The sequence below is a fragment of the Dasypus novemcinctus genome, chromosome 11 (genome assembly GCF_030445035.2).
Source record: "Dasypus novemcinctus isolate mDasNov1 chromosome 11, mDasNov1.1.hap2, whole genome shotgun sequence".
NCBI classification, from domain to species: Eukaryota; Metazoa; Chordata; class Mammalia; order Cingulata; family Dasypodidae; genus Dasypus; species Dasypus novemcinctus.
Genome location: NC_080683.1, coordinates 61,206,419 through 61,232,317, shown reverse-complemented (window position 1 = coordinate 61,232,317; position 25,899 = coordinate 61,206,419). Strand labels below are relative to the sequence as shown.

At 36.4% G+C, this 25,899-nt stretch overlaps 1 protein-coding gene across 4 annotated transcripts in view; it reads left to right on the top strand.

The window, feature by feature from the left end:
* The window catches only part of RARS2 (arginyl-tRNA synthetase 2, mitochondrial), an 87,950-nt gene that overhangs the window by 16,711 nt on the left and 45,340 nt on the right, over positions 1–25,899 (top strand). For 3 of the 4 annotated variants that reach the window (XR_011650094.1, XM_004454497.4, XM_058307132.2), the window contains exons 2-5: positions 8,200–8,273; positions 16,098–16,200; positions 17,574–17,657; positions 25,615–25,712. Coding sequence is in view for 2 of the 4 variants with exons in the window: in XM_004454497.4 (XP_004454554.2) it covers positions 8,200–8,273; positions 16,098–16,200; positions 17,574–17,657; positions 25,615–25,712 (359 nt within the window). In the remaining 2 variants the exon portion in view is untranslated. The remainder of the gene's footprint in view (positions 1–8,199; positions 8,274–16,097; positions 16,201–17,573; positions 17,658–25,614; positions 25,713–25,899) is intronic. The other variant, XM_058307133.2, reaches the window with a different exon arrangement.

Genomic DNA, 25,899 nt, shown 5'->3' with positions numbered 1-25,899 from the left:
GTTAGAGAATAGAAAGCTGAGGGTTAACTTGTGCAGAATTGGTAAAAAGAATGTGTGTTAATCTTTTGAAATGAATAGTAAAGGTGAAAGCCCAACATAATGCTTGTAACTAGCAGTACTATTATGTGGGTATGAAAGTGATTTAAACAGAAAGTCTAAGGTCATGTATGTTACTAAAAGAAAAGCTAAAAAATATGACATGAGAGTGTATAGCATAGTAAAACTGTACGTGAACTATGTATATGGGGAAAATTGCTTTTATAAGACCATTTTTCCTTGAAGCTGAACAAATGTATATTAATACTACAAGATGTTAGTATCAGACAGAAAAAAAAACATTAATGCTAAGTGAAAGAAACCAGATACAAAGTACTGCATATTATGATTCCATTTATATAAAATATAACTATAAATCTATAAAGATGAAATTAGTTATGTAGGGCTGGGGAAAGACTACTAAGGGGTGTGGAGTTTTTCTTCTTGGAGTAATGATATTCTAAAACTTTTTGTGGTGACGAATGCACAACATTGTGATTCTGCTAAAAGGCATTGATTATACACTTTGGGTAGATCATATGGTACATGAATGTATCTCAATAAAACTGCTTAATAAATTTAAAAAATTTAATTGTGCAAGAATAGCCAGAAATAGCAGCTATGTAAACAGCGGAAGTGTAGAGATTGAGAGGTGAAGAATTTTCTTGTCTGTTTTTTGTTTATTATTATTGAAATAATGAAAATGCTCTAATAATGATTGAAGTGATAAACGCACAACTATGTGATTATACTAAATATCATTGATTGTATACTTTGGATGAATTGTATACTTTATTAATATGTACTAATAAAATTGATTTCTTTTAAGAAAAGAAGAGATCCTACAACTCAATAATAAAAAGATAAATGACCCAATTTAAAAATGGGCAAAAGACCTGATAGACATTTTTCTAAAGAAGAAATATAAATGGTGAAAAAACACTTGAAAAAATATTCAATATCACTGGCTATTAGGAAAATTCAAATCAAAACTACAGTGAGGTATTTCACACCTATCAGAATGGTCATTATTAAAAACACAGAAAACTACAAGTGTTGGAAAGGATGTGGAGAGATAGGAATGCTTATTCACTGTCGGTGGGAATGTATGTAGAAAGGTACAGCCACTGTGCAAGACTGTTTGGCCTTTCCTAAGGAAGTTAGATATAGATCTGCCATGTGACCCAGCAATACTGCTCCTAGGCATATACCCAGAAGATCTGAGAGCAGGTACATGAAAAGATCTGTACACCAATGTTCATGGTGGCATTATTCACAGTTGCCAAAAGATTAAAACCACCTAGGTGTCCATCAGCTGATGAATGGATAAACTGTGGTATATACACAGGATGAATTTTATTCAGCTGTAAGAAGAAATGAAGTTGTGAAGCATATGACAACATGGATGAACCTGGAGGATATTATGTTAAGTGAAGCAAGCTAGGGACAAAAGGAATTTTTGGTATCATTGTATCATTTCGCTGAACTAAATGTAATAAGTATACTCATGGAGTTAATAGTTAGAATATAAGTAACCAGAGAGTAGAATGTGGTTAGAGAATGGAAGCTCAGGTTTAATTTGTGCAGAATTGGTAAAAAGGATGTGTATTAATTTTTGGAAATGAATAGAAATGGTGAAGCACGTAATAGGATTTGTTATTGTAATGCTAACTTATATGATAGTGGTTTGTGTTTTTGTGTGTGTTTTTATGTTTTTTTGAGTAATGAAAATGCTCTTATGTTGATTGAAGCAATAAACATGTAACTTGGTGATTATACCAAATGCCATTGATTGTGGATAAATTATATGGTTTATGAACAAAAAATAAAATAGGGTGCGTTGTGGGAAAAATATACCAAATGTAAGATATGGACTATAATAGTAATACCTTAATGATATTCTTTCATAGTTTGTTACAAATGTTTCAGAACAATGCCAAGTATTTGTGGTATAGTGATGTATGGGAGCCCTGTACGAAGTTATGCATGTTTGTTTTGTTAAGTTCACAACTTTAACTATACACTTACTGTTTATGTATGGTCATGTATGAATGGTATATTAATACTTTAATAAATTGGTTTTTTTTTTTAAAAAAAAAAAAAGGACTCATGCCCTGTAGTTGGGGAACGTGTTGCATTTCCATCTGGGAGACCCTCACTGTGATGCCCTAGAATTTTCACTTCCCCTGGGGAGTGTACTGGTGTTCACTTCTGTTTTACCCATTCTTTCCTTCAGCTCTGTATCATCTCTAAGTCACAAGAAGAAAAAAGTAGTGGAATTCATTTGTTTCTCTCCAGAGCTGGGTAATTACTGAGATTGTTGATTCATCTCTATGGCTTCTGATATGTGAGGACCATAGTAGTAGCCATGCCAAACAGAGCTGCTCCATTCTGCTTCAGAATCTTCTGTATCTTTCCTTAGCTATCACTTTTGAAGTTTGGGACTTTGGGCAGAGCCTCTCCATCCTTGTGCATTTGCTGCTGGAGAATCAACCTACCTATGTACCTATCTTTTCATTTAATTTAATATTGGATCGGAAGTGGGAGGGAGGAGATTACATTAAGAAGCCTTCATTTCAGGGAAACAGACTTGGCCCAATGGATAGGGCATCTGCCTACCACATGGGAGGTCCGCAGTTCAAACCCTGGGCCTGCTTAACCTGTGTGGAGCTGACCCATGCGCAGTGCTGATGCACGCAAGGAGTGCCGTGCCATGCAGGGAAGCCCCACGCATAGGGGAGCCCACCATGTAGGAGAGCCCCACACGCAAGGAGTGTGCCCTGTAAGGAGAGCCACCCAGCGTGAAAGAAAGTACAGCCTGCCCAGGAATGGAATGGCACCACACACACGGAGAGCTGACACAACAAGATAACGCAACAAAAGGAAACACAGATTCCCGGTGCTGCTAAGGATAGAAGCGGTCACAGAAGAATACACAGTGAATGGACACAGAGAGCAGACAACCGGGGGCCAGCGGGTGGGGAAGTGGGGTGGATAAATAAATCTTTAAAAAAAAAAAAAAGAAGCCTTCATTTCAAATCCCTGAAACTGGCTGGATTTAGCCTAGACCTGCAATAGTGTAATAATGAATAGCACCATTCTAAACAGGTTTTCCCCCTGTTAATGGTTACTCAAATCTTAGCCTCTCCCTTGTGTATACTTACTATTGTGTTGGTAATTCTAGGCTGACCTTACCTTAGCTTATGGTTTTTTTCAGAAGTAGACTCACCCTTGTGTATACTTGCTATTGTGATGGTAACTACTCCACCCTCCTGTTTAATATCCATATAGAAAACCTTGTGATTGACTTCTTTTCTATACTTTCCTTAATCTCTGATAATGATTGGAACTTTGTAACTCACCCTGGTTTGTTACCTACCCCACCATGTTCAACCTATGTCCAGCCCTGCCCAAATTATTAATTTGCACCCTGATGGTTTAAAATATTAGAATTTCTGCAGTTCAGGGATGCTGATTTGAGATTGTACATCTCTGTTCTCCTGCGTATGAGTAAACCCTCTTTTCCTTCCTTAAAAAAAAAAGCCTCATTTCACCACCTTATCCTAGTAGGCTTTCCATCTATGTTAGTTAACTGTTTGTGGAAAGAATGTTTTTTTGCCTTTTGTAAATTTGATTTGGAATGTATTTTCTGTTTTGGTACTTATATCTTCATGTGACTATGGTAACTTACTCTTAGATTTTACTTTCAGAAAAGTTTGCTCTGACTGACTTGGAGCTATTACTAGAAATAATGCTGTGTAGTTAGATTTCCTTTGTGCCTTACTTTCCAAGAAGCATAATAACTATTATTACCTTTTCTGATATAATTTATACCTCCATTTTGTTTATGTGTTTAAGTCCCCTTTAAGTCTCTTTGGAGCAAATGAGGTATAATAAAGGGAATAAATCATTTTTTTCATAGATTTGTTAGTGGAACACCCTGGGTTTTGGACTTCAAGGTTCTTGGCTATGTTGCATAAAAGAATTTAAGGACACACCATAGGGTAGGCAAGGGAGTAAAGAGTTTATTAAGAAACAAAAAAAGGGATAACTACACAATCCCATGGATTGCGGGTGTGCTACAGGATGGATGAGTCATGCATGTAAGGCCCTGGGTTAGGTCTTTTAAGACTTTTTCTCCTGCCCTTTCCTGATGTTGGGGAGGGTCCCCAGCTGTTTGCTGTTCTGATTGGTTGCCTTACAATTCCCCATCCCCTTCCCATGGTGCTTGGGCCCAGTGAGTTTGAAGCTATCTGGGGATTCCCTTGACCCCAGAAGAAGTTCCAAATGGGACTTGTGGCCAGAGTATCGAAGGGGTCTTCCCTCCTGGCTCTCTTAGAAGCAGGGAGTTTCCGGGTTTCAACAGCCATGTTCTCTGCCATGTCTTCCCTCTTTTCCCTATACTAACCTGCCTCAGATTTTAGTTTCGTATCAGAGAATTTTCCATGTCTTCTTCCTTTGAATTAAGCGTTTTGTTGCTCCCTAATAAGTACACAGCTTATTTGTCAACTGAAATGCCTTCAAATTGACCTATATCATTTAAGTTTTCTTCAGTGGAGTTAAATAATATTTAAGATAGGCAGAAAATCTTAGTGACTATGGTTAAATTTTGGGAGCAATTATGTTCAAAATAAATTAAAACTTTTTAAAGGGAGAGGAAATAATATTTTATCGTATGCTTATTTTTCTTACTTAAACTTCATAAGAGCCCCAGTTTAATATTTAATAGTTGTATATTCCCCAGGTGTGAAAAGTAAGGCTTATTCTTGTAAAATGACTTTTCCAAGATTTCACAGGTAGTAAATGGTGGAATTGTAATCCTTTAAAAAGGAAAAAAGAGAGATTATAACAGAACCTTTATTATTGATGTTTATTGGCAGGAATAATTCATAGTATAAACATGAACTGTTACAACCTTTATTCTTTAAGTGTTTTATAAATAAATCTGGGCCTATATTCTAAGGAAGTAATCTCTTTTTTTTTTTTTTTTTTAGGTATGGAGTAATTCACTGACTAAAGACTGGAAATTAAAAAGCAAAGATTTGAGATTTACGTTTAAAAGTTAGCACAAATACAAAGCAAAAATGTAGAAAGGATCTTAAAGATAAAACAATAGTTCCAGGTCTGCAAGTTTTGACCATTATTTGGTACATTTGTGAAACTTAACAAATGATTTCTGTTAAAATAAGAGTAAATATTGCTACTTATCAGAAGATGATGGTTTTTGTTTGTTCCTCTCCTGAGCAATTCCAAACAGTTCTGAAGATCTTACATTCTTTCCTTTTCTGATTTTGTCCATCCCTCCCTTACCCATTCTTTTCCCAACTCAATAGCCATGCCTTGTCCATTGCAGAGACCACATCTAGATGAGGTGGTGGGGAAGAACGATGAAGACAGTCTTAAATTCATTATAATTCTGCTGCTATTTCACTAATTTGTTTTTATGCATTTCTCATTGAAAGCACACAGACACACACACACAGAGACCCCAGCTGAGTTTAGATTCTGGTTTTGATAGCCTGTCTTCACATCCCAGCTTTTCCATGTACGCAAGTAAGATAAATTCTTTCCTTCGATCTCATCATTTATTTTATGAAGGCTGTAATAGTATGAAAGTCATGTGATTGTTGCAAGAAAAATTAAATTATGGCATATAAATCATGCCTGTCACATAAAAATCTTTCAATATATGGGAATGTCTCCCTCAACAAACTGCAAGTTTCTGATTAGGCAAATAGTTAACAATTTGGCTGCACATTACAATCATGCAAGCTTTTACAAAATACAGATGTTCCCACTCCTGCCATTTTGATTAGTTAACCCTTAATAAGACCTGGGGATCAAATTTTCTGGTTGTTGGTTTATTTATCTTTAGGTGACACATATCTTCACTTTTTTTTTTATGTGCACATCATTTATTCCAAAGCTCTCCACCGTATCTGAAAATCTCCTCTTAATGCTTTCAAACACATCAGGTACTCTTACCAATTTCATCTTTTTCTTAAAGTCATTGCTCCCCTGGAGGTGTCCATTCCCTCGCTCTAAACTGGATTGGTTGATTTCTAGGCCTCATGTCCAGCTGTCACGCTGAGATCGTCCTTCTCTGTTATCCCATTGTCTGGATCTCATATCTTCCTCTTTCCTTAAGTGTTTTTCTTATTTTGGTACAGCACATCCTCCATTTATTGTTCATGGAAATAAATCTTAGGCCTTGCCTATTTGAAAATGTCATTTTATGTATACTTGAACAATATCTTGACTGGATATAGAATTCTACTTTGGAAATCTTTTTTTCTCCCTTGAAATTTGAAGGCATTCGATTTTCAACAATCCATTGTTTTCTAGCTCTAGTGTTGTCTTTGGAAAGTCTCAAGCCATTCTGATTTTTGGAAGGCCCTAAGTATGTGACTTCCCTATCACATCCTCCCTGTCATACCCCCTATGCTTTTAGGATCTTTTGTTTGTCTCTTGTGTTATACAATTTCACAGTGGTGAGCTCTTAACCTGAAGGCAGGTGCCCCTTAAAGTCAGAGAAATTTTCTTGAATTTTTTCTTTACTAATTTCTTCCTCACTGCTTTTCTGGAACTTTTATTACACGAATGTTGACTCTGGATTGGTCCTCAATGTTATCTCTTTCTGTTCTATTTAACTGTCTCTTTGTGCTCTACTTCCTAGGAGATTTTCCCCACTTATAACCCTTCTTTTGAATCCTTCATTCTTTCTATCATGTTTTTAATCGTCAAGAGCCATTTTAAATTATATCTTCCTGTTCTTTATACATGAGTGCATTTTCTCAAACCTCTTAGAACATATTAATTAAATAGTTTATAAAATGTTCTTCTGTAGTGTCTCTGTTTCCACTGATACACCTTTTCTGTTTATTTTAGTTTCTGACTTTCATTTTTCAGCTTTCCTCACTTGCCTCATTAATGTCATTGGATCTCTGCTCATGTTTAAGACTAAGCACTAAAAAGCATATAGGATGCTTTGTGTGTTAATGAGGCTTGTCAACATATAGATTTTACTGTTGGTGATCACACTGAGCTGTTTCTTAGGTAGGTCACCCAGCTGTCAATATCATTAGGTTTTTTCTATTGTTCTAATCAGTATACCTAAGAAAAATTTTCTAGTCTTTCACCTCAAAGGTATAATTCTTATAGCCAGTGTTCTTGGAGTCTAATAGAAGGAAACACAGGGTCTCACTGTGTTTTATTCCTCCTGTTGTAGTATCATCTAGCTTTCAGCTGCCCTCTGTGTGCTCCTGCTTTCTAATTTGTCCTTTAAAGAGAGTAAACCTTTACTCTCCTATCTGTGTTTTGGGGGTAGAGTGTGGAAGGGGCATGGAAGAGTGAGGCAGGAGCTATTGTTCAGTGGCACGGAGTGGGGGAGAAAGTCTGTGTCTCTGCTTCTTGTTTACAGCCCCATCAATACCTCCATTTTCAGAGGACCTGGTCCCTGCATTTCTTTCTAGGTTCTGCACGATGAAAGTACCTACTATTGCCCACCCTCCCACCATCCCATCGGCTTGGGTTTCTACCTTCTCAGATATGCTAAGTTAGTATGACTTATCCACCTCAATACATCTTCAAAATTTTGTTGCTTTCATCTCTTCTCCTATATTCTGTCACTTGTGAGTTTATGCTGTTTTTTTCACCTTACATCACTTTATATGGGTTTTAGGAGAAAGTGGCTGTAATCTCATGTGTTCATCCTCCCATATGTAATCAAGAAATTTTATATTTTACAGCTTTGATAACCAGTTACTAGTGTTATTTTATCTGAAATATTACTTTTAAATATGCTTAAGGTAAAGATTTACTATACTCTAAACAATACATGACAACAGTTTTAGACGTTCACTATTTGCATATTTGAGCCTTAATGTAATGTTTTTAATTTTTCCTTGATAGGACTAGATGTCTTAATTATACTGAGATTAAGTACTCCTTTGTTTATAGTATATTTTAGTTGAGAAATATTATAGCTAATAAACTGTTACATCATTACATCCATCCTGGATATTCTTATTAACCAAAACTGGATGATTTTTTGTTGTTGTTATTGCTGTTGTTTTAACCAGGTTCAGTAGATTGAACTAACATGAATCTGGCAAAAGTAGATCAATAGTCCACTTACCCTGTTATGTTCTTTTTGATCTTTAGCTTTCCAGAGTGTTGAATCTTCCACCAGAAAACTTGATCAAGTCAATATGTGCAGTTCCAATTTCCAAAAAAGAGTTAAGTATAATATATTTGTAACAATCTAAAATGTTGCTAACTTTGACATGCCATAGAAAATTGTATTTCAATTTACAGATTAGAAAGCCCCTGAAATTAACCATCATGTATGATTTATAATTTTCAACCTGTTTTTTTTTTAATTAAAGAAGTGGGTTTATAAAACAATCATGCATAAAATACAGGATTCCCATATACTACCCTATTATTAGCAGCTTGCACTGATGTGAAATGTTTGTCACAGTTGATGAAAACAACTTTTATAACTGTACTATTAATTGTAGTCCATGTACTCCACTTCTTTGCTGAATTTATTAGTTCTTATAGCTTTGTTGTAAATTTTTCTGGGTTTTCTGGATACAGGATCATGCCATGTACAAATATAGAAAATTTTCACTTCTTTCTTTATAATTTGGATGCCTTTTGTTTCTTTCTCTTGCCTAATTGCTTGGGTAGAGCTTCCCAGTTCAGTGTTGAATAACAGTGGTGACAGTGAGCATCCTTGTCTTATTTCTGATCTTCGAAGGAAAGCTCTCAGTCTTTCACCAAAAGTGCATTGGTCTTTATGTATGATGTTAGCCGTAGGTTTTCGTATATGTCCTTTATCATGTTGAGGAAGTTTCCTCTATTACTAACGTTCTAGGTGCTTTTATCAAGGAGTGCTGGGTCTGTCAAATACCTTTTCTGTGTCATTTGACATGATCATGTCATTTCTTCTTGGTCCGTGTAGATAGTTTGTATGTTTTTAAGAATTTATCCATTTCCTCTAGATTATCTAATTTGTTGGCATACACTTGTTCGTAGTATTTATTATTATACTGTTTTTTTTATTTCAGTGGTATCTGTAGTAGTGTCACTGTTTTCATTTCTGATTTTAGTTATTTGTGTCATCTCTTTTCTTCTTTGCCAGTCTAAACTGAAAGTTTGTCAATTTTATTGATGCTTTCAAGAACCGTCTTGGTTTTATTGATTCTCTTTATTGCAGTTTTTTTTTTTTCTTTCTCTCTATTTCCTTTATTTGTTTTCGCATCTTTATTTTGTTCCTTCTTCTTGCTTTGGGTTTAGTTTGCTCTTCTTATCCTAGTTCTTTGATTTTGAGGTTAGGTGTCTAATTTGAAGTCTTCCTTCTTTTTTAATGTAAGCATTTGTAACTATAAATGCCCTGTCAGCACTGCTTTTGCTGCATCTCATAAGCTTTGGTAAGTTGTATTTTCATTTTCATTCACCTTAAGGTATTTCCTAATTTCCCTTGTGATATCTTTAACCCATTGGTTGTTTAGGAGTACATTGTTTAATTTCCACATATTTGTGAATTTTCCATTTCTCCCTCTGTTACTGATTTCCAGCTTCATTTTGTTGTGGATTAGAAAAGACAGATTGTAAAGTTTCAGTATTTTTTAGTTTATTGAGACCTGTTTTGGGACCTAAGACATGATCTATCCTAGAGAATGATCCAGGTATACTTGAGAAGAATGTGTATTCTGGTGCTTTTGGGTAAAGTGTTCTATATATGTCTATTAGGTCTGGTTGGTTTAGAGTATCATTCAAGTATTGTATTTCCTTATTAACCTTCTGTCATGTGCTACCCATTATTAAAAGTAATATATTAAATTCTCCTATTGTTAATGTATGCGTGTCCATTTCTCCTTTCAAATCTAAGAGTATTTGCTTCATATATTTTGTGGCTCTGCTGTTAGATGCATATATATTTATCATTTTTATATGTTCTTCTTGAATTAACCACTTTATCAGTATGTAACGACTGATTCTGTCCCTAATAATTGTTTTTGACCTAAAGTCTATTTGATTTTAGAATAGCTACCCCAGCTCTCTTTTGGGTTACTACTTACATGGTATACTTTTTGCCGTTTTTATACTTTCAACTTACTTGTGTCTTTGAATTTAAGGTCCCTTATATTTATTTACTTTTTTCATGCCATACCATATTTTAAGTGCCCTCTCATTTCTATCCAGATATGTGTTTCATAAGTTTTCCTTGCGCTTACAATGGGATTAAAATTGAATATCCTGAATATATAACAATATTTGATCGGATACCAGTCTGACTTCAATAGCATACATATACACTGTACTAATTGCCTTGCATCCCTCCACCATTTTTTTTACTTGTTACCAATTAATCTGTACATTATATGTTCAAAACCTAGATTTATTTTTACTTTTTATGCATTTGCCTTTTAGTACTTTTAGGAAGTAAGAAGTGGAGTTCCATACCAAGCAATACAATAGAATAGTATTTATAAATAGTCAAATGGTTAATTTTACTGGAAGTCTTTATTTCTTTATGCCACTTTGAACAACTGTTTAGTATCCTTTTCTTTCAGTCTGACTAACTTCCTTTAGTTTTGCTTGTAGGGTAGGTCTAGTGGTGATGAACTCCCTCAGCATTTGTTTATCTGGGAATGTCTTAATCTCTCCCTCAGTTTTGAAGAATGTTGCCAGGGTATAAATTTCTTGCTTAGCTATTGTTTTTTTCTCAGCACTTTAAGTATTTCAACCCCCTGCCTTCCTGCCTCCATGGTTTCGGATGAGAAATTGCCACTTAATGTAATTGGCACTCTCTTATAAATAATACATTGCTTTTCTCTTGCAGCTTTCAGAATGCTCTCCTTTTCCTTTGTATTTGACAATATGATAAATATATGACAGGGTGTATTCTTCTTCATGTTTGTCCTGTTTGGTGTTGTCTGGGCTTCTTGGTTGTGCATATTCATAGCTTTTACTAAGTTTGGGAAGTTCTCTGTCATTATTTCTTTGAATATTCCTTCTGCCCTTTTCTCGCTTCTCCTTTTGGAACTAATATAATGCATATGGTATACCAGAGTTCTCTTAGGCCATTTTCACTTTTTTATAGTGCTTTTTTCTTTCTACTTGTGAGCCTGACTCCTTTCAGTTGTTTTGTATTCAAGTTCACTGATTCTTTCTTCTGCCAGCTCCAGTCCATTTTGTTCTTGTTTTTTAAATCCCCGTGCATTTTTTTTGCTTGCTGTCTGCTCTTTGTGTCCATTCACTGTGTGTTCTTCTGTGTCTGTATTTATTTTATTTTTGTTTATTCACCCCCCCCCCTTGCAGCTTGCTTGCTGTCTGCTCTCTGTGCCCATTCACTGCACACTCTTCTGTGGTTTTGTTTTTTTGTGTGTTTTTTCCCTTTTTGTTGCATCACCTTGCTGAGTCGGCTCTCCACGGTGCTTGCTGGCCAATGGCTCGCCACAGCATGCAGGTGAGCCTGACTTCACAAGGAGGCCCAGGATGCGAACCCAGGACCTCCCATATGGTAGACAAGAGCCCAGATGATTGACCCACAACCACTTCCCTCCAATCTGCTTTTGAAACCCTCCTGGGAATTTTTCATTTCTATTGTGTTTAGTTCCTTTTTAAAATTTTAATCTCTTTACTAAGATTCTTATATTGCTCTTTCATTGTTTTTCTGATATCCTGTAGTTCTTTCTCTGTATTTTCTTTCATCTCTCTGTACATTTTTAAGATGACTTTTAAAAGTCTTTGTTCAGTATATCCAGTCTGCTCTTCTTAGTTGGTGTTTTCTGGATTTTTATCTTCTTTCTTGCATGGACTTTCATTTCCTGTTTCTTTGTCTTTATTTTCAGTCTACCAATCAGTAGCTGAAATCGGCAGTCAACCATCTCCTCCCCTGTTTTTTGGAAGTGGAGCTTCCAATTCCAGCCACAGAATAGCTCCTGGTGCAGCTTGTGCCACCAGAGGAGGATAATCACCAGCCTCCACAGCTTGGCCGATAATTTCCTGGAGAGGCTGGCACAGGTCCCCATAGCTTCCTCCCTGCTGGAGATGACACCGGGGCCTAGGCCAGAGCTGCAATCTGATTTGGATGGAAACCAGCCAGTCCCCGCCAGCACTGTGATTTTCAGTCTTCCCGCTTCCCCTCATGCCAGGCGCAAAGTTAAGATGGCAGATCCCGGCCTCTTTCTGACCTGAACAGGTTCAAACTTTAGCTGTTCTCAGGGTTATACTTCAGCCCACTGAATTTACTCATCAGTAGCTGAAGTTGGTGCCCAACTGTCTCTTCCTCCCCTGTTTTTGGGAAGTGGAGAGCTTTCAATTCCAGCCTCGGAACAGCTCCCAAGGTGGCTTGTGCCTCCAGTGGAGGATGGGCCCTGGCATCATGGCATGGAACACTCTACTTATGAGTCTTCTCTGCACATGGGCATCTCTTCCTTTTACTCCTCCAAAGACATTGTAGGATGCTCTTCTGGCCTCCTGGAGCCCCCGAACAGGTGCTTCAGCTAGCTCCAAATAACTCTGGGTGTTTACTAACTGCCCTGTAGCAGGAGCTGACTCTAGGAGCTCCTCACTCCACTTTCATCTTGCTGATTGTCCCGTTGGGTGTTTTTGATTACTGATTCAAGCTCTTTACTGGCTATTGGTTTGTTTAAAACTTCTATTTCTTCTCAAATCTCTGTAGATAGTATGTTTCTAAGAATTTGTTCATTTCATCTAGGTTACCTAATTTATTGGTGTACACTTGTTCATAAAATCTTAATATACTACTTTTATATTTCAGTGATGTCTCTAGTAATGGCACTGTTTTCATTTCTGATTTTAGTCATTTGTGCCCTTTCCCTTTTTTCTTTTTCAGTCTAAATTAAAGGTTTGTCAATTTTATTGATACTTTCAAGAACCATGTTTCAGTTTTATTGATTCTCTGCATTTGTTGTTGTTTTCTATTTCATTTATTTATTCTCTAATCATTGTTTTTTTCCTTCTTCTTGCTTTGGGTTTGGTTTACTCTTCTTATTCTAGTTCTTTCACTTTGAGGTTAGGTCTCTGATTTGAAGTCTTTCTTCTTTTTTAATGTAAGCATTTATAGCTATAATTTCCCTGACAGCACTGTATTTGCTGCATCCCATAAGATTTGGTTAGTTGTGTTTTCATTTTCATTTGCCTTAGAATATTTCTTAATTGCCTTTGTGATTTCTTCTTTGAAACAGTGGTTGTTTAAGAGTCTCCATATTAAATATGCTTTGCTACAATTAATAGTACTAAAACCAAGTTTAACTGTTCTACATGTCCTACTTTATCCTGAAGTGATATTAAGTACCGAAAGAGAGACCTGCAAAGTTGGTGAATTATGGTTTTTCCCACTCATGTTCTCTATTGCCCTTACTTAGTGTTGAATAGCCCTTCAGTTAATTTCAGAATTCTTGTTTTAAATATTCCTTGATTAATAAGTTGTCATTAATCATTGTTAATAGCCTAACAGGGTGATTTTTTAAAAATACTTCTTCACTGTGCTAGGTGGAACTATGTGATTTTATGGAGATAATAAAAATTTTAAATTGAACTTTGCTAGTATATTATTCATCTCTAGAATAGATTATAGATGCCATTCTACTATTTATAATTGTCTTTAAAAATAAGTTTAGAAAATCATTTGTGCTCAGTGTTTACTTGATGTTCAAGAGCCATGTTATAGGTTTATGGCAACTTAAACCTTCAATAAAGTATTCTAGTTATATTTCAAAAATGATTATTTAAGCTTTGGTATATTCGGATCTTTATAATATCAATTAATATTCTCATTAGGGTTCTTATTACTTTCTTTTACTTTTACTTTATTTTCTTTGATTTTAAAAAATTTCTTCATATCCTGGTTAGCCTTAGAAAAGAACAAAGAGGGCAATCTGCTTGCCAAGTCAGTACATGAAGAAGTACAGGCAGAATAATTCCTCAGGAATCAGTTTTGGTATTCTTCAGCATTTTTATTTAACATTAGAACTAGGATTCATATTATATATCAGCAGGACTTGATTTCTCAACAGCTTTTGTCATCACCATTTTATTGAGGTCCAGACAGGTTTAGTAACTTGCCCAAGATCACACTGGCATGATTGGTTAGATGTATTTGGGTCAGCTGTTACAGCTCAAATGTCAGTAGATGAGTATGGGTTGGTAAATGCAATTGACACTAGGCTTCTGGACATTGGATTAAGGTTCAGGACAATTCTATTTATTTATTTATCCATCCATTCCCCCCCCCCCTTTTGTTTTGCACTCATGTCTGCTCTCTGTGTCCAATCTCTGTGTGCTCTCTGGGTCAGCTTGTCTTCTCTTTAGGAGGTATCAGGAACTGAACCCAGGACCTCCCACGTGGTAGGTAGGAGCTCAATCACTTGAGCTACATCCACTTCCCCAGGACAATTCTTAATGATCACTGTAGACTAGGTTCTTTAAGGGGTGTTAACTGGAAGCTGCATAGGAGGTTTTAGGCATATCTATAAATTTCATGAGTGACACGAGGAAAGTCACATGTGTCTCTCCAAAATATGCCTTTTTGTACCAGTGACTCATGGGCCAGACAGATAATTCTAGCCTATCTTTTTATTAAACATCAGATGTTCAGTATAGGAATTATAAAGACACCTCTATATTGATTTTTTAATTTTTATGACTTGAACTATTTTAAACCTACAAAATAGTTTATAGGAATAGTGTAATGAACCTTCCATATGCTCACTTCCTAATGTTATCAGATCTTAACTTTTTTTTTTAAGATTTTTAAAAAATCCCCTCCCTGCCCCCTGCCATTCCTCCTGTTATCTGCTCTCTGTATCCATTCGCTGTGTATTCTGTGTTTGCTTGTATTCTCATTAGGTGGATCGGGAACTGATCCTGGGACCTTCCGGAGTAGGAGAGAGGCAATTACTCTCTTGCACCACCTCAGCTTCCCTGTTCTGCTCTGTCTTCTTAGTTTCTCTCCTCATGTCTCTTGTTGTGTCATCTTGCTGCTCCAGCTCTCCACATTGGCCAGCACTCCTGTGCGGGGCAGCTTTTCCTGTGCGAGGTGGCATTCCCATGCAGAGTGACTTTGCTGCGCGGGGCCACATTCCCGCATGGGCCGGCATGCTGCATGGGTCAGCTCACCACATGAGCCAGCTTGCCCTCACCAGGAAGCCCTGGGCATTGAACCCTGGACCTCCTATATGGTAGATGGGAGCCCAGTTGGCTGAGCCACATCCGTTTCCCAACTCTTAACTTTTAATCTTTCAAATTTATTTCAGTTCTCTTTTTTTGCAGAGCTAGGGGCGATCTTGATTTTTTTATTTTAGAAATAAAACCTTAGAGATAATGTTGATACTTCTTTGATTCCATTCCCTACCCTCAGCCTCTACAGATAACTATTACCAAGAAGCAAATGATTATTTTCACTTTGGGTTCCTTTGTGGTGGTTTTTGTTCATTTGTTTTAGTTTCTGTTCACTAACCTAATGAAAGGGGCAAATAGCAAAATTTAAATGTCTCTTTAATGAATTACTGAATATTAAAAATAATATTTTTCTTTTTCTTAGGTTGAAAACGTATTTTTAAATATCTTGGCTTTCATCATTTTGGAATTTTTAATGGAAGAATATGAAATAAGCAAGTATTTGGAATAGTGAAGGAAACATTGCAGAAGAGATCAAGAGATTAGGTTTTTTTCTGAGTCTGCTTATGACTTTGCTGTAGATTTTAGGGGAGATGTTTATCTTCACCGTACATTAGTTTCCACACCTATAAAATAAGGTGGCTGTTTTACCTGTCACACAGAGATATCATAAAGCTGTAATTAGGTAATAGAAAAGGAAGAGTTTTATAAAACTATAAAAAGATGAAGGTTCTCAATAAATACAAGTTAATGATATTTCTGGTTTCTTTGATTTTTATTTTGAAAGTATAAACCCTCTTCTGATTAAATTGTGTTGATGTAAAGAACCCATAGTGATTAGTTTCTGTTATGCTAGTAATGTTTTTAAAGTAACAGTTTTTTCCTATTTCAATGTCTCCCTTTAGAGAAGTAGCTGATTTTCAGCTTTCTGTGGATGCTCTATTAGAAAACAACAATGACCATTCAAGACCAGATATTCAAGTTGAAGCCAAGAGACTGGCAGAGAAGGTACTTTAGCACTGTTATCTCTTTTTGGCATTATAATAAACTTGTTATTTTAAAGAAGAAGAAAAAACCTGCAGACTGTCTCAGCCATAATAATGAATTTAATGTGTTTCTTTGTTCCAGGAACCTTGGAAAATATAATTTAAATTCATTATAACCATGTACTATAAGGGTAGAATGATTTTTCAAATTACTTATAAAGAATTCCTCTTGAGCTAACATTGTTCAATTTTTTGATTACTTACAAGAGGACTGAAGTGTTAATTAAAATTACAGATCGAAGTTGGATGGACTTCTGAATTTAGTAAAATAAGGCTAATAAATTAGAGCAGTGAGTTGCAATTTTTAAGAGGAGTTTCTGAGAAGATGAACATTCAAATATGACAAGAAATGATTAGATGTAAATAGAATCATGATTGCCAAGAAGTGATTAGGTGATTTAATAAGCCTCTTTATTTCTTATTTCTCTGATGGGTTTGGCATCCAAAAGAAGAATTGGAAAGATTGCAGACAATAACCAAATCTAAAATTGTTAGGGTAACACCATCACAAAGGCTGATGTTGGGAAAGTTTTGTATCATAGGTTTGTTTATTCCATGTGACACAGAACAGGCACCTGGGCACTCTGAAGAACTGGAGCCACATGAGTTACTATTATAAAGACATTTCATTAATTAATCAGTATGGTAAAGGTGCTTTGGGAAAAAAAAAAAGGTGCTTTGGTAGCTATTTATTTGATCACAGAATTACCCCAGATTATGCGGATGTATACCAAGAAGAGAAGTTTTCCCAATTACAATATTTAGACTCTTTCTCCCATTTTTAAATGACTTCCAAAAATAAAAACTAATGGTTCTTAAGTGACAACAGATATCTCTTCAAGTTCCATAGGTATGTCAGAATTTTTGAACATCTACTAGGTTAAAAAGTGAAGGGAAATGCATAGAAGAGAAAGCATTTAAACTATTTATGTATTATGTGGTGGTGCAAGTGCTTCAGTGTATGCCTTGACATAAGGTCAAGATCTATAGCTCTCCTGAAAGGTAGGTGAGATTAAAAAGTGTTCACTGCATGTCAGAATAAGTAGGTGAGCAATAGAACAATGATCTCTTCCACATTAAGTGGTAATCTGAGGTGAGGGAAAAAGGAAGAGGGGGACTCTGAATACAGAATAATGTTTGAGTTAGAAAAAGAAGAAAATGGGTTTATTTAAATAGAATGATGGCAATACGTTTGGCCAAGTGTTGGGTCCAGATATAGTGAATGCAAGAGATGACTCACCTACTGCCTTGTAAGCTGTTTTTTATATTAGACATGCATATCTCATCAGGCCTATTTTATAACATACCATTTTTCTTGATTTGTTATCTTTTCAGTTAAAATGTGATATAGTGGTGAGTGAAATCAGCACTGGCCAAGGAACTGTAAATTTCAAAATAAACAGAGAACTATTAACAAAGGTAAGGACGAGTTATGTTCCAGCCATTGTTCTCTCACTCCCTTGCTCTGTTAACCACAGTGGTCTTCCTCCAGTTCTTGAACTCATTGTGTCTTCTCCTGCCTCAAAACCTTTGTATATGCTGATACCTCTGCCTAGAGTGCCGTTCTAAGTCTGTTAGATAGGGTTTTCTAGGGAAACAGAACTGGTAGGAGACTCCTGTAAATAGTATGAGAGTTTATAAAATTGTTTCACATGACCATGGGGATACACAAGTCCAAATTCCATAGGGCAGGCTGCAAGCCAGGGGCTCTGATGAAGTTACCCAGGAGACTCTGGCTGTCTGAAATAGTGATGGCATTCTCTCTCTGAATGCTGAAATCACTTCTCCTTTTAAGGCCTTCAGCTGATTGGGTGAGACTTCACTCATTGTGGGACATTCTCCTCAGTAGATTGTAGATGTAACTAGTCATCTGCTATCCTGGCCTCCTCCCTGGAACCCATAAACCTCCCCAAATCCAGCAACTAAAAAGTTAATGCCAGCACTGCAAGGGATCCTAGAGGTCCTGCTCCATAGCCAGTGTTTGTTCTCATGGGATGAGGTCTATGGTGTGACTATGGGTAAATACTTTCAATATCACCCACTGATGATTAAAGTTCATGAAATGCCTTTGTATTACTGTTACCCCAGTGTTTGCTTGACCAAAGAACTAGGGACCATTACCTGGCCAAGTTGACACATTAGCCTAACCATTCCACTAAGTTAACTAACACTCTTTATCCTTCATATCTTGATATTTCCTCAGCAGCATCTCTCTGACCCCCTTGTTTATATTCTCTCATAGCAATATGCAGCACTCCTTTGTAGATACTACTGTAGTTACTATTTTACATTTTTAAAATTTCATTAATCCCTGCTGCCCTTTATTCTCTAATTTCTATGAGGGTTTATATTGTCTTTCTTACTGTTGGATTCCCTGTTCCTAGCGCATTGCCTGGCTTATACTAGGTACTAGATAACTACTTGTTGAAAGAACAAATGGGCTCTGAATACAAGAACAGTATCAGAAATGGCTTCTGCTCATTAATGCCTATATTCTTTTGAAAGGAAAATATTTATACAGAAAAACTAAATGCTAACTCCTTATTTTCATAAAACATAAGTAATAGAACAAAAAAAAAGTGGTTGATAAAATAAGCATAAGGAATTTTAAAGAAAAACCAAGATGACCCAGAGGATTTGGGGGAATTGCATAGACTAGAAATTCAATCTCACTTCATTGAGAATTTGGTGGACAGGTACTGAGAGGCAGTAGAATGAGACTTTTTTTTTAGAAGGTACCCGGGATTGAACCTGGACCTTCTACGTGGGAGGCAGGTGCTCAACCACTGAGCTACATCTGCTCTCAGAATGAGACCTTTTGTTGAAAGTTTTATCTCAACTGAACTTTAAATTTGATCATTTGGGAAGATGGCATTGGAGTAGGTAGGCAGGGCTTAAGTCTTACAAAAACAGCAGCGGAAGGGCAGAAGCTGTCCAAAAGAGCTACTTTGTAGGTCTGCAGACCAGGAGAGTGCCACATGTATTGTCCAGAAGGGAATGGGGTCAGAAAGATGAAGAGGCCAAAAGGAAACTGAGTTACTCACCCCATGACTGGGAACAGTACCCATCCCCCACCCTGGAATTAAATAGCCTTGGTATGGCCCATGGCTGCCAGCAGCAACTGAGAGGGAATAGACATCTTCCTCCCTGGTAAGAAGGGGTACGGGGAGGGATGAGTGTGGTTTCCCTTCAGTGAGTTTAACAACAGGGTCCTACTTTGAATTGTGGCTCTAACTGACCCAGAAACACCAGCCACTGGAAGTTGAAACAGCGGCCTCCATGGAAAGGTTCACCAAAGAGTGCCATCTCCTGGCAGGCTGGGAATGTGAAGGGGAAAAAAGTCTTTTTGGAGTCTCTCATGTCCTTATCCTCAGGTCCAGTTGGATCTAGTGTGCCCCTAATGACCCTGGTTTGATAACTTAAGTAGGGCAATATTAAAGATTTAGAGTAAATTGAGCAAAAAAATCCAATAACAGCCACGAAACAAAACCACACCATCAGAGTAAACTCACCAATGTAATCAGATGCCTAGAAATCAGCAAAAAATTATAAGCCATGCTAAGAAACAGGAAGAAATGGCCCAGCCAAAAGAACATGTTAAAAATCCTGAAGAGCCACAGGATTTAAAACAGCTAATCAAGGGGAGCAGATGTAGCTCAGTGGCTGAGTGCCTGCTTCCCATGTACAAGGTCCTGGGTTCAATCCTTAGTACCTCCTTAAAAATAAAAACAAAACAGGATGAAACAACTAATCAATGATGTTCACCTAAATCAGTTCAAGGAGTTAAAGGAAAATATGGCTCTATTTTGATCAAATTTAAAGTTCAGTTGAGATAAAACTTTCAACAAAAGGTCTCATTCCGAGAGCAGATGTAGCTCAGTGGTTGAGCACCTGCCTCCCACGCAGAAGGTCCAGGTTCCATCCCGGGTACCTTCTAAAGTCTCATTCTACTGCCTCTCAGTACCTGTTCACCAAATTCTCAATGAAGTGAGACCAAATTTCTAGTCTATGCAATTCCCCCAAATCCTCTGGGCCATCTTGATTTTTCTTTAAAATTCCTTATGCTTATTTTATCAACCACTTTTTTTTGTTCTATTTGAAATTAAAGGATATCAGGAAGACACTGGGTGAACATAAAGAAGAGTTTGAAAGCTTGCAAAGAACAGTAACAGATGGTATGAGAACGAAAGACAAAATGGATGAGATTAAAAATACATTAGGGGGGAAGCGGCTGTAGCTCAATCGATTGGGCTCCCGTCTACCATATGGGAGACCCTGGATTCACGTCCCAGGACCTCCTTGTGAAGGCAAGCTGGCCCGCACCCACAGAGCTGACGCCCTGCACCTACAGAGAGCTGGCACAAGATGACATGACAAAGGGAGACAAGCAGACAAGCAAAAGAATGTGCAGCAAATGGACACAGAGAGCAGACACCAAGCAAGCTGCGGGTGAGGAGGGGAGATAAATAAAAATAAAAAAATCTTAAAAATACAATGGGGGGAGTGGATATGCCGCAGGTGGTTGAGAGCCTGCTTCCCACACGGGAGGCCCTTGGTTCGGTTCTTGGTGCCTCCTAAAAAACAAAAAAACAACAAGCAAACAAATGAAAAAAACCAACTCAGGGGAGCCAGTGTGCTCAGTGGCTGAGTGCTGGCTTCCCATATATGCAGTCCTGGGTTCAATCCCCAGTCCTGGTACCTCAAAAACAAGGAAAACAACAACAAAATTAGAGACATATAACAGTAGGTTTGAAATGGCAGAGGAACAGATACACATATTAGAGGACAGAGTGTCTGAACTTGAACAGAGAAAAGAATAGAAAAAATTGAACATGGTCTTAGGGAATTGAATGACTGCAAAATGCACAATCATATGTATTATGGGTGTCCTGGAAGGAGAAAATAAAGGAAGAGGAGCAGAAAGAATATTTGAGAAAACAAAGGCCAAAGATTTCCTAACCCTTATGAAAGACATAAATATCAATATCTAAGAAGGACAACATACTCCAAACAATAAGTCTGAAAAGACCTACATTAAGACACCTACTATTTAGAATAAACAAACAAATGGAAGGACATTTTAGATTCATGGATTAGAAGGCTAAATATCGTTAAGATGTCAAGTCTACCTAAAGTGATTTCCATATTCAGTGCAATCCTAATCTGAAGCCTTTTTTGTAGAATTGGAAAACCAATTATCAAATTTATTTGGAAGGGTAAGGGTCCCCAAATAACCACTACTAGGAATATATTCAGAAGAACTGAAAGCAGATATAGGCAGACATTTGCACACTGATGTTCATTGCAGCATTATTCAGAATTGTGAAAGATGAAAACAGCCTAAGTGTCCTTCAACCAATAAATGGATAAACAAAATGTGGTTATCCATATGATGGAATAGTATTCTGCTGTAAATAGAAATGAAGTTGGGATGCATATGGACAACATGGATGAACCTTGAGGACCTTATGTTAAGTGAAATAAGCCAGACACAAAAGGACAAATAATGTATGGCCTCACTGTTGATTAAATACAATGAGTACCCCTCCACATATACCTTGGGTTTGTGCATGTTTTCTGCTGGGTGGGATCAGAGGGTGATTTCTCTTTTACATGTACATACGCTAAATAAACATAATTTTAAAACATTATAAATAAATACAGTGAGTAAATTCATGGAGTTAAACTCTAGAATATAGGTTATTAGGAGATAGAATGAGGGTTGAGAAGGGGGAGCTGATGCTTAATGTATGTACAATTTTTTTTTTAAGATTTTCTTATTCTCCCCTGCCTCGTTTGTGCTCACTGTCTGCTCTTTGTGTCTGTTCATTGTGTACTCTTTGTGTTTGCCCATCTACTTTTAAGAGGCACCAGGAACTGAACCTGGACCTCCCATGTGGAAGGAAGGTGCCCAATCGCTTGAGCTACATATGCTGCCCACTTGTGTCTCTCATTGTATTTCCTCATTGTGTCTCCTTGTTGCATCATCTTGTTGCATCATTCCACCACACCAGTCCATTGCGTCAGCTCACTGTCTTGCTTGTCTTCTTTAGGAGGCACCAGGAACTAAACCTGGGACCTTCTGTGTTACAGACAGGCACCCAACTTCTTGAGCTACATCCTCTTCCCTGTATGTAGAATTTTTAAATAGGTTGATTGTAAATGTATGGAAAAGGGTTAGAGTTGTTAGTACAAATACAAGAATGTTCTTCTGTGAATTAGAACAAATGTGTATCACTATTACAAGGTATTAAGAATATGATGATATGGGGAAAATACAACTGATGTAACTTATGGACTATAGTTAACAGTAATATTGTAGTATTTTTGCATCAGTGGCAAAGAAGGTACTTTATCAATGCTAAGGGTCAAAAATAGGGGATGTGTAACGGGATATGGGATTTTCTCTTTTGGACTAAAGAAAATGCTTTAAATTAACTGAGGTGATGACAGCATAACTATGAACTCTGAGAGCAACTGAGTATATACTTTGGATGGATTGTACAAGGCATGGGACCATGTAATACAACTAACCCCATGGTAGATGATGGACTGTGGTTAACAGTACAAATATGAGAACATTCTCTCATGAACTATAACAAGTATACAGTACTATTACATGGTCTTAATAATAGGGTAGTTACTGGGAAAATTATACCAAATGTAAGTTACAGATAATAGCAGTAATATTTTGATGATGTTCTTTCATCATTTATAACAAACGCTCCACAACAGTACAGGATGTTTGTGTTGGGGTGATGATAATGGAATCCATATGTTATACATGATTGTTTTATAAACTCAACCCTTTTTATTTATTTATTTTTCTGGTGATCACCTTTTTTAAAAAATATATATATATTTTTAAAAGATATATAGATCACACAAAATGTTACATTAAAAAATATAGGGGATTCCCATATGCCTCTCTCCCACACACCTCACTTTTCCCACATCAACAACTTCTTTCATTAATAATAAAAACCACTATCTAAAAAATGTTTGAACACAATGCATACTCTGGTTTGTTTGTTTTTTTTAATTTAATGCCTACCAGTATTGAGTTGGTTGGTCATTTATATGTCTAATCAAGTTTTCGTATTACAGCAAGAAAACAGTTTAACCCTTCTCAGAAGCATTATAAAACTTCTTCTCTTCCTCTTAGTCCTCTTCTTCCTGCCTCCTCTTCCCCTTCATCCTTGTCTTATTTTAAGTTTATACAAATTGTAGCCAATGACCTATGTACGAAAGTTACACATCAGGCAGAGAATTATGAATTGCCATAGCATATACCTGTGCAAACTTTGCCTTGCATAGAATATATCTGTTCTTGCACTGCAATTGAATTGTTAGCACTGGTAGCACCGTGGGTGGTTAATGTTAGCTTAAGTTTGGATCACTATACAGTGGCTTAAAATGTGTTACATGGATCATTCTCAAAGGTAGTAGGCTTTATATGCATAAGATTTTCAGCTTTTTCCATGTCATTATTTTCCAGAGTCTGCTATGTGTACCACAGGTAGCACATGTGATGATTTTTTGGCAGTACACTAATGAAATTTATTTCATTTAGTAGCTATATATTTATTGCAAAAAAAAAAAAAAACCCAAATACTTCTAACATGTTAATATTTTTGATAGTACAATCTTTCCTTTAACAAAGCAACTTGTTTTTTTAAAAAGATGGTATGCTTATAAAGTAAAAATCAGACCATAAATTGATAAACCCTTTTAAATGATATAGAATCACTGAAATGTTTGAATAGAACATAGACTTGAGTCAGCATGGTGTATACAACCTACATTCAAGTGTTCAAGAAATGAATTGATAGACATATAGGTGGATAGATAAGTAGAGTGATATGGCAAATGTGACAAAATATTAAAACTGGGTGACTAGGGATGATAAGGCTATGTTAGAGTTCACTGTATGGGATTTGTATTATTTCTGAAATGGTCCTGTAACTTTGGAAGTATTTCAAAATAATAAGTTAAAAGGAGGGGGAAGAAGAGGGAGGATGAGAACTGAAAAAGGTTTGTTAGACCTTAAATTTTAAAATAATATGAATATCAATTTCTTCTCATTGTTTATCTCCTCACTTGCAGGCTTCTTGTCATACATTTTCTTGGAGTAATTAACATTTATTGGATCCTTTGTGTATTATAGACATTATTCTAGTTATGTATTTATTAATCCTTTCTCTGTTTCCTACTGCCCAGTGTGAGTGAAGAGAATATTTTCTCTGTGTCCTTGGGCAAATACTGTTTCTGAACCTCACTTTTCACGTCTATTAAAGGAGAAATATTGCCCACCTTAGAAGATTGTGAGACTTAAAAGTAACATATAGATTCACGAGCCTAGAGACTAGCATTCTGTAGATGCTTCTTAAATACTGGTTATATGTACTGTTTTTCTTTCTGCTGCTGCTTACTCTGCCTGTCCCGTTTAGTGTCATCTTAATGGACTCTTATTATAGTAAAATTCTTCACATCATAAAAAACACATTTAGGACTGAAAATTCCATGTGTGGAGCAAAACCACTATGAGTAAGTACAAGTTCATCACACTATTATCATGAGTACACTAGAAAAAATTACATCATCCCATTAACAAAATAAAGTGTGAATTTTATGAACTCTAAAAATAGTTCTGTGTTGATAAGAAAAAATAGCTTGAAATGTCTTGTGGAAGTTTCTGTGAAATATCCTTGTTTTGTACTTATATAAACTAATAGGCATTTGAGTTGTAATATTTATTAGTTTTCCGCTATTAGTTATGATTTTAGAATCACAGAAGAAGCAGCATCATACAGTAAAATGTGAGTTGTGGAGAGAGTAAAGGTTTTGCCGCATGATTTAGTAGCAGTGTGACCTGAGAAAGTTGCCTAATCTCTCTGTTTCTATTTCCTCAATTATAAAAATAGTACTCATATCTAGAGTTGTTGTGAGGATTAAATGAGGGTGATACGTATAAAATGCTTAGAAGAGTGTATGGCACATAGTATATAGTCAATAAATGTTAGATGCTGCTTCCAGTTTTGTTGTTATTTGCTGTGAGACTTTTGGCTGTTCTTTAACCTCTCTAGACTTCAGTTTCCTCACCTGTAGAATGTTTACATCATTTATTATTATAAGGATGAATAGATGTCCTTAGGATGTATTAAAGGGCATTGAGCTCCCATAAATGTTAATTTTCTATTATGCCTCTGACTAGTATTAGCTATGGAGAAGTGGTGGAGGAGGTATGCTGCTGCCACTGATATAAAATTCTTAATTCCATAAATTGGAGTAAATTAGCAATATTTATTTCCCAATAATAAAGTAATTAAGAAAATTGCCATTTTTTCTACCAATTCCCACATCTTTTACTTTTCAGACAGTGCTACAACGAGTAATTGAAGATGGCTCAAAATATGGATTAAAAAGTGAACTTTTCTCTGGTCTTCCCCAAAGGAGGGTAGTGGTTGAATTCAGGTGAGTGCCTACTCATTTTATGTATTGGTTGATCAAGTGAACTGGGTTTTACCATCATCTGGGGGCTCATTAAATTACATGTAGACAAATTGAAAACCAGTGAGATTATATTATTTTCTTAAGGTCATGGTGAATTGATGGTTAAACTGTCAATGAAAATAGATTTTTTTGGACTCCAACCAAAAAG